This window comes from Rhodnius prolixus, unplaced genomic scaffold, assembly GCF_049639745.1.
Source record: "Rhodnius prolixus isolate KJV_2025 unplaced genomic scaffold, Rpr scaffold_1, whole genome shotgun sequence".
Taxonomy (NCBI): domain Eukaryota; kingdom Metazoa; phylum Arthropoda; class Insecta; order Hemiptera; family Reduviidae; genus Rhodnius; species Rhodnius prolixus.
In genome coordinates this window covers 16,425,261-16,440,027 of record NW_027411581.1, presented here as the reverse complement: position 1 = coordinate 16,440,027, position 14,767 = coordinate 16,425,261, and the positions used below count along the sequence as shown (strand labels likewise).

Sequence of the window (14,767 nt, the reverse complement as noted above, 5' to 3'; positions counted from 1 at the left end):
CAAACCATGCAAACCATGAAGATCTTAACTCTGGAATGCAGTTTACAAAATAGATTTTCTACACAGCAGAAAAATATATAAAATTACGGGCCCCTTAAATGCCTATTTTAAAAAACAAAGTTGCTGTTTAAATAAATAATGTATTGAAAATAAATTTCCATTTTGCATCGAACTAAACTGCATTTTAGTGCTCGTTCTTTAAACTGAAAAAAATTGTTTACTAGTGTGTTAATGCTTAAACATGTTCATATTAGGTGAGTGCACATTGTACAATGAAGCAGAATGAAGCAGTAGAGAGCTTGGGGTCACTTCAGTTTGGAGCCTTTGATTTTTTGGTAGAAAAACAGTCTTGTTAGATTCACGCTCTATTTGACGCACATTTAGAGCAAATACTCGTGGAAAGGTTACACATTGTAGAGAGTGTAGGTCAAGTTGGTAGCTATAATGGGCTCAAAGCGGGCTTTAGAGAGCTTTAAACGAATAATAAGGCCCCAAGTTGGTTGACAATGAAGAACGGTCCTCAAGAGCGGTGGCTACTTGTTTAAGGTTACATTTTGCCAGGTCAGAAATGAGTTATTATTCAAAATTTACCAGCGACAAATTTCCTTCATCACTGCTTGTAGACGCTTGTTGTAGAGAAAGTGATTACTCAACATGAAAAATTGTTAACACTAGAGGATAGTGTAAGCGGATAAACACTTTCAACAATCCATTAGAAACTGTTAGAAAAAAGTTCTCTTGAATTTTGTCAAAGAGACTCAGAATCTAGTTGGCAAAAGCTTCTGGCATTAAACAATTTGTAAAGTAACATACTCTTACTGGAATTAAAGGAAGTTTTGCAATCAGATGAAGTTTCCCTTATAAGTGATGTTATTAAAGGAAATACCTATTTTGAACCCAAGTATACAAGTATAGAATGAACATTTATTTTCTCCAGATAAGAAAAATATCTCCTCAAGAAAAAACTGCAGAAATATCAATGTCTTAAAGACGATACTCTTGATTTTTTCTTAATATTAATAAATCTCAGTTTTTCCATGTAATATGAGTAGTAGAAACTTACTTTTCAATCTACTTTATTAAGCTAAAAGTAAAGAAAAAAATAAAGCTAAAAAATAAATCTACACAAAAATATAAATAATGGAAGTCTCACAGGAAATAATAAAAAAGTTATATCAACGTTTCAAAGTAAATATTTTGCTAATTTTCTCTTAACGGGCAGTGAGATCTGGGATTACGAAACACAAGAATGAAGCAGTTAGATAAATAGATCAGCATGGGCACTTGTACGACCTCTTTGTGCGTTGGATTGTCAATTGACGACGGTTCACTTAATCTAAAATGTTGATATCCTCATTTGCTTTATGTTATACTTCATATACAATCTTTTATTCGTTGCAAGAATACGTTAGTTCAAAATCAATTCTCTAGACATCACAATAGTAATACAAACATTGCGAATGCACACTATGAAATAAGACCCACGTTATGAAATCATCGTGGGTCTTAAAAAAATAAAATAAACAAAACAATATGATGCTAGATTTTGTTGGTGAAATGAATTATAGCCAACTTAAAATTAAAAACAGTCTAGATTTAGTTATTTCGTTATTTAATGCACATCCAAATTTGGATTATTTGGGTGTTATTTATAGAGAACGGAAATTAAATTAATTTCCAAATTTCTCTACGTTAATTTTTCCAGCCTTAATTTTCCGTCTTCTATTTTTCTCTTGATATAATAATGCTCAATTTATAGCCTAATTCAGGATATTCTTGATGTCCTACAAAACGTTCCAATCCTTTTTCAAATGGATGAATTCATATGAAAGTGATAGATTTCTTAAATGAACGCCCTTTATCGGTAGAAAGGGTAAAGATAATGAAGACTTGGGCCAGTCTATTTTAGACACTTACAAGTTCACTAAAGAATCTCTAGTGTACATTTCCTCAGGATAGTTTTCTATGTTCCATTTTCCAGTTCACTGTTCGGTAATTGTTATCTGTAACTGGAGAACATTGTCCGGAGGCCGACCCTAAAAAAAACTCCGGACACTAATAACCTCGGATGTTATTACGTCTTAAATTAGAAGAAAAAAAAAATAATTATCATTTTTTACAACAGATCTTGATTGAGCTATAATTAATCTCATATTTGTCAATATATGGCGAGGAAAAGTTGCAGCATGCCTTACACAGCGCTCAGCTGATCTAGATGTTCCTTCTTATTCTTCTACTTTCCTGGCGCTTCAACCCAGAGATATGGGAGTTGGCCTTCGCTAAATGCTTCTACCAGTCGACACGCTTTTGTGTTGACTGTTTGCCACTTAGGCTATTCCATCCGGTTAAATCGCAACCTAGGCTTTCCAACTCTTCGCTTTCTTTCGTCAATTCTGGTTACATTTGTCCCTCCCTACTCAATCTGCCCAACTTAATCCAAGAAGAAAGTGTATTGCTACTGCTTTCGTTGGACTTTAAAAGTAGTGTTCATCATTTTTTGAGAAAGTCCAAGGCCTACTCTAAAACAGGCTGTACAAGCCATTGGTATAGACGAAGTTGAGGAGTTCGATATTACTCTCCTACTTACGACACTTGTCATAAGTATAGCAAGACATCGCCAACACTGTTGGCAATCTTCAATATAAAAGTTATAAGTTTAGTTTTGGTGCCAGTTGTTCATTAACCTATTTCTTTCGAAAGTTTACCAGATTTTCTTTTATTTTGTTTTTCATTATTAATCTGCCTAGGGTTTTAGAGATGGGACAGCTTCTTCAATCTACTCCTCCTGACGACGCCTACGGACGCTTCCAATATAGTTTGTTGGCAACCATATGTTTAGAAAATCCTTAAATATAATTTTTTATAAAAAAAAAAAAAAATGTTCTGATTTAATGAGATTAACTTCAGTTCAATCTGGACTTTAAACAAGCGATGGATTCCTACAGCGATGGACCCATTTTACCATGATGTAAATGTGAGTTCGCTCTTTATCCTCGCCCTTTATCATTCACGATTCTCCTTTTCAAATTTAGGTTTTTGTATTTCCTTCTGTAGGGCAAGATGGATTTTTTTTTTTTTTTTGGAGGCCTTTGTGAAAAAAAAGAAAGATGCCTTTTATAGACGGAGATAAAAAGACTAAAAAGGAACGTGATTTCTTCTTACTTCGTAACCAGTGAAGAACTCTGTCTAATGTTGAACTTTTTCTTTTTTTCTTTAATTGCTCCTCACTTCTACATCTGTCTTAAACCGTCTATAACTGTCCTTACTGCTGCTACGAGAAGCTATTGAGTTCGTTTCCAACTTCCTGTCCAGGGTTTGCCACCGAAAATGTAGTTTCCAGACTCTTAGTCTGAGAAAAGAGATCTTGAATCCTCCAAAAACATCAAATCACCCTCACGCAAAACAAAGTCATCGCAGCTCAAATACTGAAATCAACCATTTTTAAAGTTTGTGAAATATTAACAAATTAAATTTATTAGTAAATGTAGATTTAGTTGTCAAAGCTTTAAAGATGGATTTGTTGCAAACCACTTACAGACTTAATTACGTACCAGAAATAATTCTTTAATGAATTCAAAAATAAACAAAGTTTATGAAGCGCCGAAATTCAAATTGAAGTATTATAGAAAAATGACTGTTAACATTGTTCATTATTTCATCCTCATCGAAGACCATAATTTTTTTTTTACTTTTTAGTTTTTGATATTTTTTAAGAAGATTTATGGAATTTTATGAGAATAATATTATGATTTATGAAAAAAGAGAATTAAATTCATCGACCATTATGATTAATCTTAGCTTATTTCCTGAAACGATTAATCTTTTGTTGGCCCAAATTTTTCAATTCCAGTTAAATAGGTTGCAAATTTCTTGCTTATATTGCTGGGAAAATTATTTCCTGTTTAGAGTGAAAATGAAGCTTTTCCCTGGGTGATTATTATTTGGATAGCTCTAAAAATAAACAGATGAATGTTTACATTTGAAAGACAATTTATTGATTATTATTTTCATGTTTTATATGATCTACTGCTGTGGTCCTTAACACCTTTGGAAGACAACTCTTACTCATTTTGGGGACTCATTTTATTTTAATCAATAATTTTGTTTGCTTAATTGCGTATAGATTATTAAAAATGAAATATACGATTAGTTTTCCCATATTTAAATTTTACAAGAAATTTACACTTTTAGGAAATTACATGGTACTTTGTAAAGGTCAGTGCGATATAACCGTGACATATACGAGGGCTGTAGGAAAGATGACTAACTTGTTGATGATGGGTTCTTATGGGTGTGCTGTCGTCACTGCATTACCGCCTCTGTTAACGAAGATTCATCACTCATCCGCCGCCTTCAGCTTAGCTCGCTTAACTTCCTACACAAATCGGCCCATTCTACGTCAACACCTCCACAACACGCACACACTGCTTTTGTTTTTAACTCCTTTGCTCGCTCATGTGACGTAAAGGAATTATTGACCTTTATTACACTATGACGTCAATTCTATCTGATCATTATTATTAGGTCAGCGTATGGTTATCAAAAAGAACTTTACCGATATTTTCGGGAGAGGTAAGAGAGATTTTTACATTCCCAAATAAGTAGTAAATCGAAAACATTATATGAATTTCTTGATCTTCTTCAGGCAAAAAACAAGTCTCTTTTGTGCCCAAATAAATGAATTTTGTAATTAATTGATAGCATCGATTCTGTGCACCCTGTAGTGCACTTCATTTTATTTCTGGAACAAGGGCTGATAGTAACTGCATTAGATTGTTACTTGTTATAGTTAAAGAACTTAACATTCTCACCAATTATTATGAGTGAGTTTATCTTCGATTGAAAGTAAATTGATATGAAAAACTAGATGAAGTATTCGTCGTTAACAAGGAATAAAATCAAATACAAAATTGTGGATATTTATTAGTTAAAAATGAAAAATGAAAGAACAAAACCCTTGTAGTTATCGGTCTTGTATTTTGGCAAAAATTCAATCGAGAATTTGTTTGCTATTTTATTGTTAATGCAAACATTTACAATCATTTCGCGGAACCCACGAGTTCGTTGGAACAGCCCACGTGAAGTTGTCCTGGGAGAAGCAGGGAGGGTTGAAATAAAATCCACCTTTCCATATTTATTTCCACATCCATAATCCATATTTCTTATTTGCGCTCCAAAATTCTTCATGTTGATGAACTGCAAACTGTATACCTTTAAAATAGAAGATAGATTGGTTGTTAAGAGTGGAATTCTTAGGATAAATACCGTCCATCCTTTTCAGGAAAAGTTTTTGGCTTGAATGAAATGCTGTTTTTCTTTTTTCTTTACTCAAAGCTAGGCTACTACTATTGAGTAGTTCAAAATACATGTGGTCATAGTCACTTAATTTTAGGTTTTAAATGAGTTAAATGTTAGATAAAAATTAACATAATTGCTGGTAATGAAGTTCCAAATTGGTTAAATGTGGTAATAAATTGTTCCTAAAATGAATTGTGCCTGAAATGAGTTATTAAAAGAGTTAAATTTAAGTGTAAAATGGTGCAAAGTGACTGCAAAGAATTATCGAATATATTATGGAAAGCGCTGAAGCCGTTTTCGGGAAAATTGCGAAAAACTCAAAAAAATCGTTTCTGTAATGTGACATTTTCTGTTAGCAGCAGATTTTTTCCGGCGAGTTAGGGTCAACACTGTTAACTATCAATGTGAAATAACAAGTTTAAACCTTATTCTAATACAACATGTACTCTGTTCCCTTAAAAAAAAATAGTTTCATTACCGGATTTAGAGTGAAATGATATCAAATTTTTGGAGGATCTTGATCATCGCTATGGTTTCTCCATGAGAAATTTATTGAGAGAATGTAGTGTACGTTTATCGTGACTTTGTTTTTATTCTTGATCGTGATTTTTGTTTTGTATTTTATTTTTTTAAGAGACGTCAACATTTGGGGCCATTGGTTGCCAGCCTCTGTAACTCGTTGCAGACAACAGTGTCCATCATCGGACAGTGAGCTATAAGAAGCTCCTAGAAAGGAAAAAAATAAAATTCTGCAGCTGGATTCGAACCCAAAATCTACTCGTGGGAACCCAGCATGCTAACCGAGAGCTAACTCCTTCCCTAATATTTGTTTCTATGTATTGTTTGTAGGGTGGTTTAATATGGTGGTGCTTGCATTAGAATGGAAAAAACGGACGGGACCTATACCCTGCGGCACCGTAGCCACAAGAGACTTATGGTCACTTAAGACTTAAGTGCATGCATTACCTTGATAGTTTAAAGGACTCATTTCTTAACATTACTTTAAACTAATTCAAAGAAGAACTTGAAAAATTAGGTAGGTATACACTAGAATCATGTAGATTATTGAAACCAAGTTTTCATAAGATCGCTAGCGAGAGTATGAGGACGAATCTTAATCAGCTGATAGTGATATTGTTGCTATTGAAGAGAGAGAAGAAGTGGCCTTGCCGAGGGGCGGCGAACAGCTTCTCTACACACATCGCCCGCCCTCGGCCCTCCTCACACTTGTGAAAGAGCGCACGATCGATTGGTGACCCAATTTCATCTTGTGATACTACCACGTGCTGGCACACTCAACTTACACATTACTTTATAATATCATATTCGTAATATTACAAATTCATCTTTATTATATCTCCATTAGCTATAAGTTCTACTCCATATTTAGTAAATCTTCAAAGCAGCAGGTGAAGACCTAACAAACTCAACGGCTGGAATGAATATTCTCAATTATCAAGTACCTAAATACAAACTGAGTACCTAAACTGAGGCTAGTTTGGCCGTTTAAGAGGTTACTTTAGCCCAACGCCAGAAAAAAAAAACATATTTTATTCTAAATTTTACCCAAAGTACTTATCAAAGATAATTTGGAAATTTCGCACATTAAAATATCTTTGAGTCCAAACTAACTCTAGACTCTAGACTCTAAACTAACTTTTACTTGTCATCAAAATAAAGCTCTAGCTTGTGAGCGCTTCAAAGCCTGTTAAGGGTATTTAATAAAATCCTCATTTAAGTTTAAAATTATTTTTAAAAAACCTCAGTATAGAATAACACGTTTGTTGCCAATAACAAGTTACAGATTGTACAAAATAATAGTTTTCGTTATGATATGTAGGTGATTTGTTGAAGATGGAAGGAACTCAATAGATTTTGCGTGCTGTTTTAAATTTCACAGCATTTCTACCTTTTTTAATTTTTACCTACAAGTTTTTCAAATATCTGAGCTTAAAATAAAATTAGCCACAACAGCAAACTTGATAATTAAAATATTGTTGATCTAAATCACAAAATTATAAGCATAAAAGAACCAAACATATTTTATTTTCATTTTTTAATTATTTTTTGTTAATAAATTTTTATTATTTTATTTATTTTGTAATTTACAATCTGTATAAATAATCACAATAAGTAAATAGGAGGTGAATGAGATGAACTGGTGTGGGAAAAGCAGGAGGAGAGAAGCTACCCAGTGATAGATATGTGAAGAGATAGGGAATGAGAATATGAGTAGGAGAGAGGAGAGATAGGAGAATAATGACGTTTAGTTCTTCAAACTGTAAGGAAGTCGCGGGACCACTGGCGATTCAGTCGGCAAGTAGGATTGTTAGGGATGTCAGAGGAGGCGAGAGACTGTACAAGAGGATTTGAGCAAGTGGAGAGGAGTTACTAGTATTTATTTATTTTTTAATTTTATTTATATTTTCTTTTTGCATTATTCTACCGTGGCTTTTAGCACCTTTTAAATATTTTTATAATGTTGATTGTTGGACTTGTGCTTCATTCATTGCCCAGAAACTTTTCAACCCTTTCCAATTCCTTCCTGCCCTTACGCACTACATCAGTAGAGAGTCTATTGCTATTCTACATTAGTGTTCCTGAAATAAAGAATATAGCATTTTCTATTTCCATTAGTTTGAGAAAAACACTTTTCTCTATGCACATTCACCTTACGTAGACAAACTTACCCCCCATACACAACAGAGTAATACCGACCTCCACACAAGTACGCTACCTAGGACTGACTGTATTTAGACAGTCGACTTACATGGAACCCACACCCTAGACTGAAAAGGCAAGAACTCAACAGACGATACGGACAACTATGAAGTCACTACGGACTCTATACAAGTCACTACTAAGACATCTGGACCTACGGAGCTGAGCTGTGGGGCTCTGCAAAACCATCCAGCATCCAAAGAATCCAATCCTTTCAATCTAAAGTCCTTCGGCATATCGTCAACGCTCCTTATTATGTATCTAATTTAACCCTCCATACATACCTCAATATCCCTTTTGTCAATGACCTAATACATTCTCGCTTCCTTAATTTCCATAATAGCCTAACCATACATCCTAATCCCTTAGCACAAACCTTATCCACAACTACCCATCCCGACAGTCCTCCACGACGTCTGAAACGACCCGCGACCTTTTACCAATTTCCTAAACTTCCTTTCAACCTCTAGAGAGTTCCAGCATAGGCTGGTCACTCTCAGCATGTCTTTCCGATTATAGCGCTGAATCCTAGGATCCTAACTCAATTTAGAACACATTTACTTGATGTATATGTATATGTACAGGTTGTAAATAAAAAAAAAATTGAATTTGAAACACGAATCATTGCGAATAGTAGTTTTTAAAAAAAAGTTAAGCATAATAATGTGCGTGTTTGAGTTCGTAATTTTTAAATATGGAGTTATAACTAGCAATGTCCATTGACTAAATGAATGGAAATTAAATATTAGCGAAGGGAACTAAAAAAGAAAAAGAAAAACTAAAATAAAGTGGGAGAGATAAAATCGACCTAAATGACGTCATGTTCCTAGTACTTCTGTTCTTGGAGTAATAAACAGAACAACAAGTGTACGGTGGTGAGTGTGGTGCTTCATTCTCCCTCATGGTGGCTCCAATGAAATGCAGTAACGCGCGGATAATTGAAGCCGGTGATTCACTTGCAGCGCTCGGAGGGTATGACCGCCACTGCTTCGCGTGAGTTCCTATTATCAACCCATGAAGATAATGATGAAGAAATTAATTCATCAAGGTAGGTGGTCCCATAAGTGCTTATAGTAAGATTTGTGATGGCTGTGGTAAATTTGTTAACTTGGAATATTTAATCAGTAAGATAAAGAATTTCATATTTCGGTTCTCAAGCTTCAATTGAAGAAACTTACTCAAGAAATTATTAAGATTAAAATTTATTTTCTTTGTCTCAATATTGGTCTGAAGTTGCAGTTGACTTCTAAAATATGGTTTATTTCTCTGTATCATCATTCAACAATTCTCGCTAAGAAGAAGGTTAAGAACTTCTTGCCTTCTAAACCTGTTAAAGTCTTCCAGTAGTATGGTCCATGACAGTTCACAGTACATCTTTTTTCAAGTCTCAGAGCTTCCTTAAATTTCATCTAGGAATTCATAGTCTCATAAAAATTGTTGCACCTTGACACGGTATATTCAGGTAACCGTTCCCTAAACCACTTTTCTTTTTCCTTTTCTTTTTATTCAGTTACTTTGAGGAAATAATCATCAAATTTATATGAAAACTCTTGTTTTAACAATGAATAAAAACTTAATGATTGCCTCAGAACTTAAAAAATATAATAAATTTCCCAGCTCTGGCGGATCGTTACAAAAGATATGAGTCACTGTGAAATCCTTTTCAATGACCCCCCCTACGTACCGACTTCATTTTACACGCAACTTTTTGTTCTTTTTCATAAAATTCTTTTTATGATATACATAATACTTGGTACCTAGCCTCTTTACAAAATGAATAATGCTGCTACACTTTTACTGCGAATATTTTTAAAAAATTATTTACATTTATAAATTTCAAATTAAATTGTAATCTGAACGTAAAATGTAAAGTTTTCTTTTGTTTTTACGGATCATTTTTAAAGAAGCATTTCTATAAGAACTAATGAAGCATTTCTATAAGTCTAAGAACCAATGAAGCATTTCTGTAAGTCTAAGAACTAACGATCTTCAGCTGTACCTCCCAAATATTCAGGCAGTTTTTTTTAAAAACTTTACCAGCCTATTAAAACGTCCTGAAATTTTAAAGTTACCTGTAATTATCTAAACATTTTAAATTACCTAGTTTCTTAGAAAAAAATAATTAAACATTCGATTATCATTTTTTTAATCACAGTCAATTGTACGAGTATTATTATTTTATCGCTAAAGAATATAATTCAAACTAAAATAAAGAAATGGGCTTAACTACTTTATTTCACAACCTGAAAACTGCGACCTAATCATAATCAGCCTAGAAAGTAAACCTCTGTTATCGAGAAGCAGTAAAACGTCAATCAAATCCAGATCAAATTAATTGTTATTACTTAGTTAAAAATTAAAAATAGTTTTGTTAGTATTTCAGTAAGGAAGTTGAGAAAAGATATTTACAATTCTCTACTAAACTAACAATTTTTGAAAGGATCCCTCTGCTGAGAGGTAGGGTAATTCTACATTACAGAACAAATCCGATTTCGGAGGAGTTTTACTGATAGTTACTAGATTAGTCATTTCAGCCTTAATTAATAACTCCGCTACGCTAATTGAATAAAGTGTTCAGTGGTCAAAACACTTGACTGAATCCAAAGTATGGTGTACCTGTCTAAATTAAATTGAGAAGATAATTTTACCTAGTCGAGAAGCATATCGAAAGAGGAAACCACGTCAAGTCTTTTCATATGGACACAGTCTAATCTAGACATTTTAACGCTAACAGACACCAGGCTATTGATAATATTCATTGTGAGAAAACACGTTCAAAAAACAGAAATAGCACTATTCACATTTTCTGATGTGCTTTTATGAATATTTATTACTAAAACCAAAAGATAATACTCTGCTTTAATTTGTTAATTTTTTTCTATTAAAAATAATAATTTTTTACTAATTATACATTTTTTAACTTTGCATTATTGAAACACAAAGTGATCTAAACTCCGTTACAAAATGATATTAGGACATTTGCTGTCACATTACACACGGAGCTGTAATGCTGTGCTGAACGAATTACAGTGTAATTGTCTTTAAGAATCTACTCCCTTTAAACATATTCATCAAGTTAGCATTACAATAACATAATAGACTAAACTTAATTTCAAGACTTAATAAAGACAATGAAAAGCTTTACTCTTGATATTATTTGCTCAAGAAATCGATCTAAAGAATCGACCTCTTCTTCTACCGTAAGAAAGTTTTCTCTCATAATTAAATTTATTAAAAAGAGAAGAGCAAGGCATCATACCAATAGATTTTCTTCTTTATGATTTCTTTCGTGAGCAATTTAGGCAGCCTTTGGTCTGATAAAGATCGAGCGCTCTTAATGTACTTCAAAAACAACTTCATCGTGAACAAGAACATAGACTGCACCTATCCCATGAGAATAATTCTGCTACTTAAGGTAAGATAATAACTCTTCTAGTGCCTCGAGGTGCGGACTAAGTTTGGTGCCATCACTACTATGTCTATACAATTCAAAAAGCATTCTACAGAATTGAAAATGGTCTATTTGATGTTGTAAATGCAGTTCGGTCCTTAGTTTATTGGATTTTGTTCATTTTCCGATTGTTTTGTCCAAAGTTCATAAATAATTCTATCGTCAACTCACTATTAAACTAATGCTGAAGTCAAATCCTCTGAAAATCGAAAGTGAATCGCAAATGTGTCTTGTCTCAAATTAGTAGCTGTAGCCTTCTTTTTAGGCTTAGAAATTCGTTTCAAATAGTCCAATTTTACGTTAGATTTCATTATTAATTGTAACTGCGTTAATGAAATGTAGCGGAAGTAAGTTTACCAAATGATTTATTATAGTTTAGCGTGGAGGGTGGTGGCATTGTACTCACTGGATAAGGGTCATGAGGTGATTGTGACAACCGCCTATCGGCGAACTTTACAACTAAACCGACACAAGTCTCTCTAGATAACCACTCTCAGTTTCCCCAATTGCTTCATACTACGGCAGCATCACCTGTAGTATACCACCCGCTAACCACCCCTGAAATCTAACCAATGTCACTCACAAACTCCATTCTCATTATACCACTTTCTCTTTTCTGTTTTTATACTTATTTGATACGCACTTCTCTAATTCCTTGTTCTATCGATTAAAGAAGGTCCAAGAAAAGAACGAATCGCAAATTAAGTTGTTTTTCCGTTGACATGTGAGGTCGCAGTCACTTGGAGCCTTTTTTTGCAGTGTCCAGCCGGTTTTCAGAGGTGTTCTCTTGTTTGTTATAAACCACACTATCTGTCACTGGATTGTTTACTGTTAAGAGGCTCCTACGTTAAGAAAATCTCTAATCGACTGTTGTCGAACTGAAGCATCTGGCTTGAGAGTCTATCTCGCTATTATTATCCTAATCGCTTCCTTTATTAGTATGAAATGAACTAATTAACGACCAGAGAAAGGGTGACTTTATACAAGGAACAGTAGTTGGATTTGCAAAAGCCTTCCGCTAGAGTTAACTTATCAATAATAAACTTTTCTCCATAAAATTAAAATCAAATTTTAAAATTGTTAAAAAATTACGTAAAACAAGAATTCTGTTTTTGAGTGAATTCTTTTAATAACATCCTCGGTCATTCATAGGCTGAAAGATTTCAGCGGACTTTGGTTTAAAACCTGATTTCGAAGATTTGACAATACTTTTTACAGTAAGAGAAAATAAGGCAAAGAACTCATTGTGGTTAGATATTGGGCAAATTATTTGCTATCAGAAAGTTTGTGGACGAACATGAAGAATTCGACATAATTTTGCACGTGTTCAATACGCGTGTGGGTGATTTGGTTGAAAGTCAAAAAATGATGAGATATTTGGTGGTGACACGCACGCCCACACTTTGCGCACGCACGCACCACAGGTATTGTCCGAGGCGTGACCATGGTAACGACATGACAGATTTGGCAACGCCGCAGATATCGAACAGGCAGGCGCTGGCAGCAGCAGCCGCCCGCCACCGCCAACTGTATCTTGCCGCCTTCTTCTCTAGTACTATCTGCTGGCGCGCTCCTTAAACAGGACATACTCGCACTCACTTCCGCAGCTACATACACACGGATAGTGAGCGAGGAAGATACCCTGTGCTTGTCACTTTCTGCCCTCTCACTGGTCCAAGCTTACTTCTAGATGCCCTTCTCTCATTCTGATTGTTAACAATGGAGGATCACTACTACTCAAACTCACAAAATACACTTCATGCACTCACACTATAGCACTGATTCTTCTAGCCAGAAACCACCTTCATTATTTTTTCATCAATTTCTTTTGACTGCAATCTTGCCCGACAAACTCACTCCCCAATATTAACACAAAAGGTATCATAAACCTGATTACTTTCTACACTTTTTGATTCCAACTTAAAACCTAATGTAAAAATGTTTATAAACTCTCATGTGAGTTTTCTTTTTTTCATTTCTCTTCCTGACCGGTTATAAACTTATCCGAGCTTTAGCAGCAAGTCCAAATTTTAATGTCTTCTAACAAAAAATATGAATTTATAAATTTGTTTGTAAGTATGTTGTGTTTGTTTGTGTTCAGCAGAACTGAAAACAGAAAATTTCTAATTCGAAAAACCATAGAATTCAAAGCTTCACGAATGCGAAACGCGAACTTCAATGCTTCAGAGAAAAGAGAGAGAACGGTTGTCTAGCGAAATGTACTTCCTAGCAACGAACGGTTAGAAATTACAGACCAGAGATAGTCGGAAAAGTTGTGATTCGGAAAATAACAAAAAGTTAGAGATGCTAAGAGAAGATTTCGGAATGGAAACCTGCAAGAAGGGAGAAAAGCAAGACTTCCGTTGGCCGTCCATAGGCTGTCGCGGAAGGACACCTTGGACAGAGAGAAATAGAGAAATCATATTTTAATACTTCTCACTGTTATTTTATAATTTATATACTGAGTTCTGGTAATTTTATACTGATATATTGTTCTGTATATCTTCGTCATAGAACTGCTTTAACTTTAAAACTTTTGCATTTGTTTTTACACCTTATCTTTGTCAAGCTATAAGTATTTCGATTTTTAGTGAAAATTAATATTTTTTCCACTCTTAATTTTGACTTTCTTCCTTGTATTTTAACTTTAAATGTTAAAGTTACTCTAAACCACATTTCCCTAGCAAGTTCTAAAACTGCTATAACATTTACAATTGTGTACTTACTCCTGGCATCCCTTAACCACCGTTTTTAATTTTACCAAAGATAGTGTTACAAATTGGGACTTTTTTTTTTTTTTTAATTTATTTTTTTAATTCACAATCTACAAAGAATAGAATTCGTAATACGAGGTGTGTTCAAAAAGTAACGGGAATTTTCGTTTTTTGAAAAAAATATTTATTTATTCATCTACATTAATATTGTCGCCTTCAAAGTAGTCCCCTTCGCATACAATACACTTGTGCCAGCGCTTTTTCCAATCCTCGAAACACTTCTGAAACTCGATCTTTGTGATAGCTTTCAGCTCTTTCAGCGATTCGCTTTTAATGTCATCTATGCTTGTAAAACGACGGCCTTTTAATGTTCTCTTTATGTTTGGAAATAGAAAAAAGTCACATGGAGCCATGTCTGGCGAATATGGAGGCTGGGGCATCGTTAAAGTTTTGTTTTTGGCCAAAAATTCACGAACAAGCAATGAAGTGTGAGCAGGTGCATTATCGTGGTGCAAAATCCATGAATTGTTTTGCCACAAATCCGGGCGTTTTTTTCGGATTGCTTCACGCAAACGGCGTTGAA

The 14,767-nt window shown here is 34.2% G+C and overlaps 1 protein-coding gene across 27 annotated transcripts in view; it reads left to right on the top strand.

The window, feature by feature from the left end:
* The window catches only part of cac (calcium voltage-gated channel subunit cacophony), a 264,871-nt gene that overhangs the window by 98,329 nt on the left and 151,775 nt on the right, over positions 1-14,767 (top strand). The window contains exon 1 of one of the 27 annotated variants that reach the window (XM_074130743.1): positions 8,979-9,067. The exons of the other annotated variants lie outside the window; for them this stretch is intronic. Coding sequence (XP_073986844.1) covers positions 8,994-9,067 — 74 coding nt within the window. The 5' untranslated portion in view covers positions 8,979-8,993. Of the gene's footprint in view, positions 1-8,978; positions 9,068-14,767 lie in introns of those variants that run through there. 27 annotated transcript variants of the gene reach the window in all.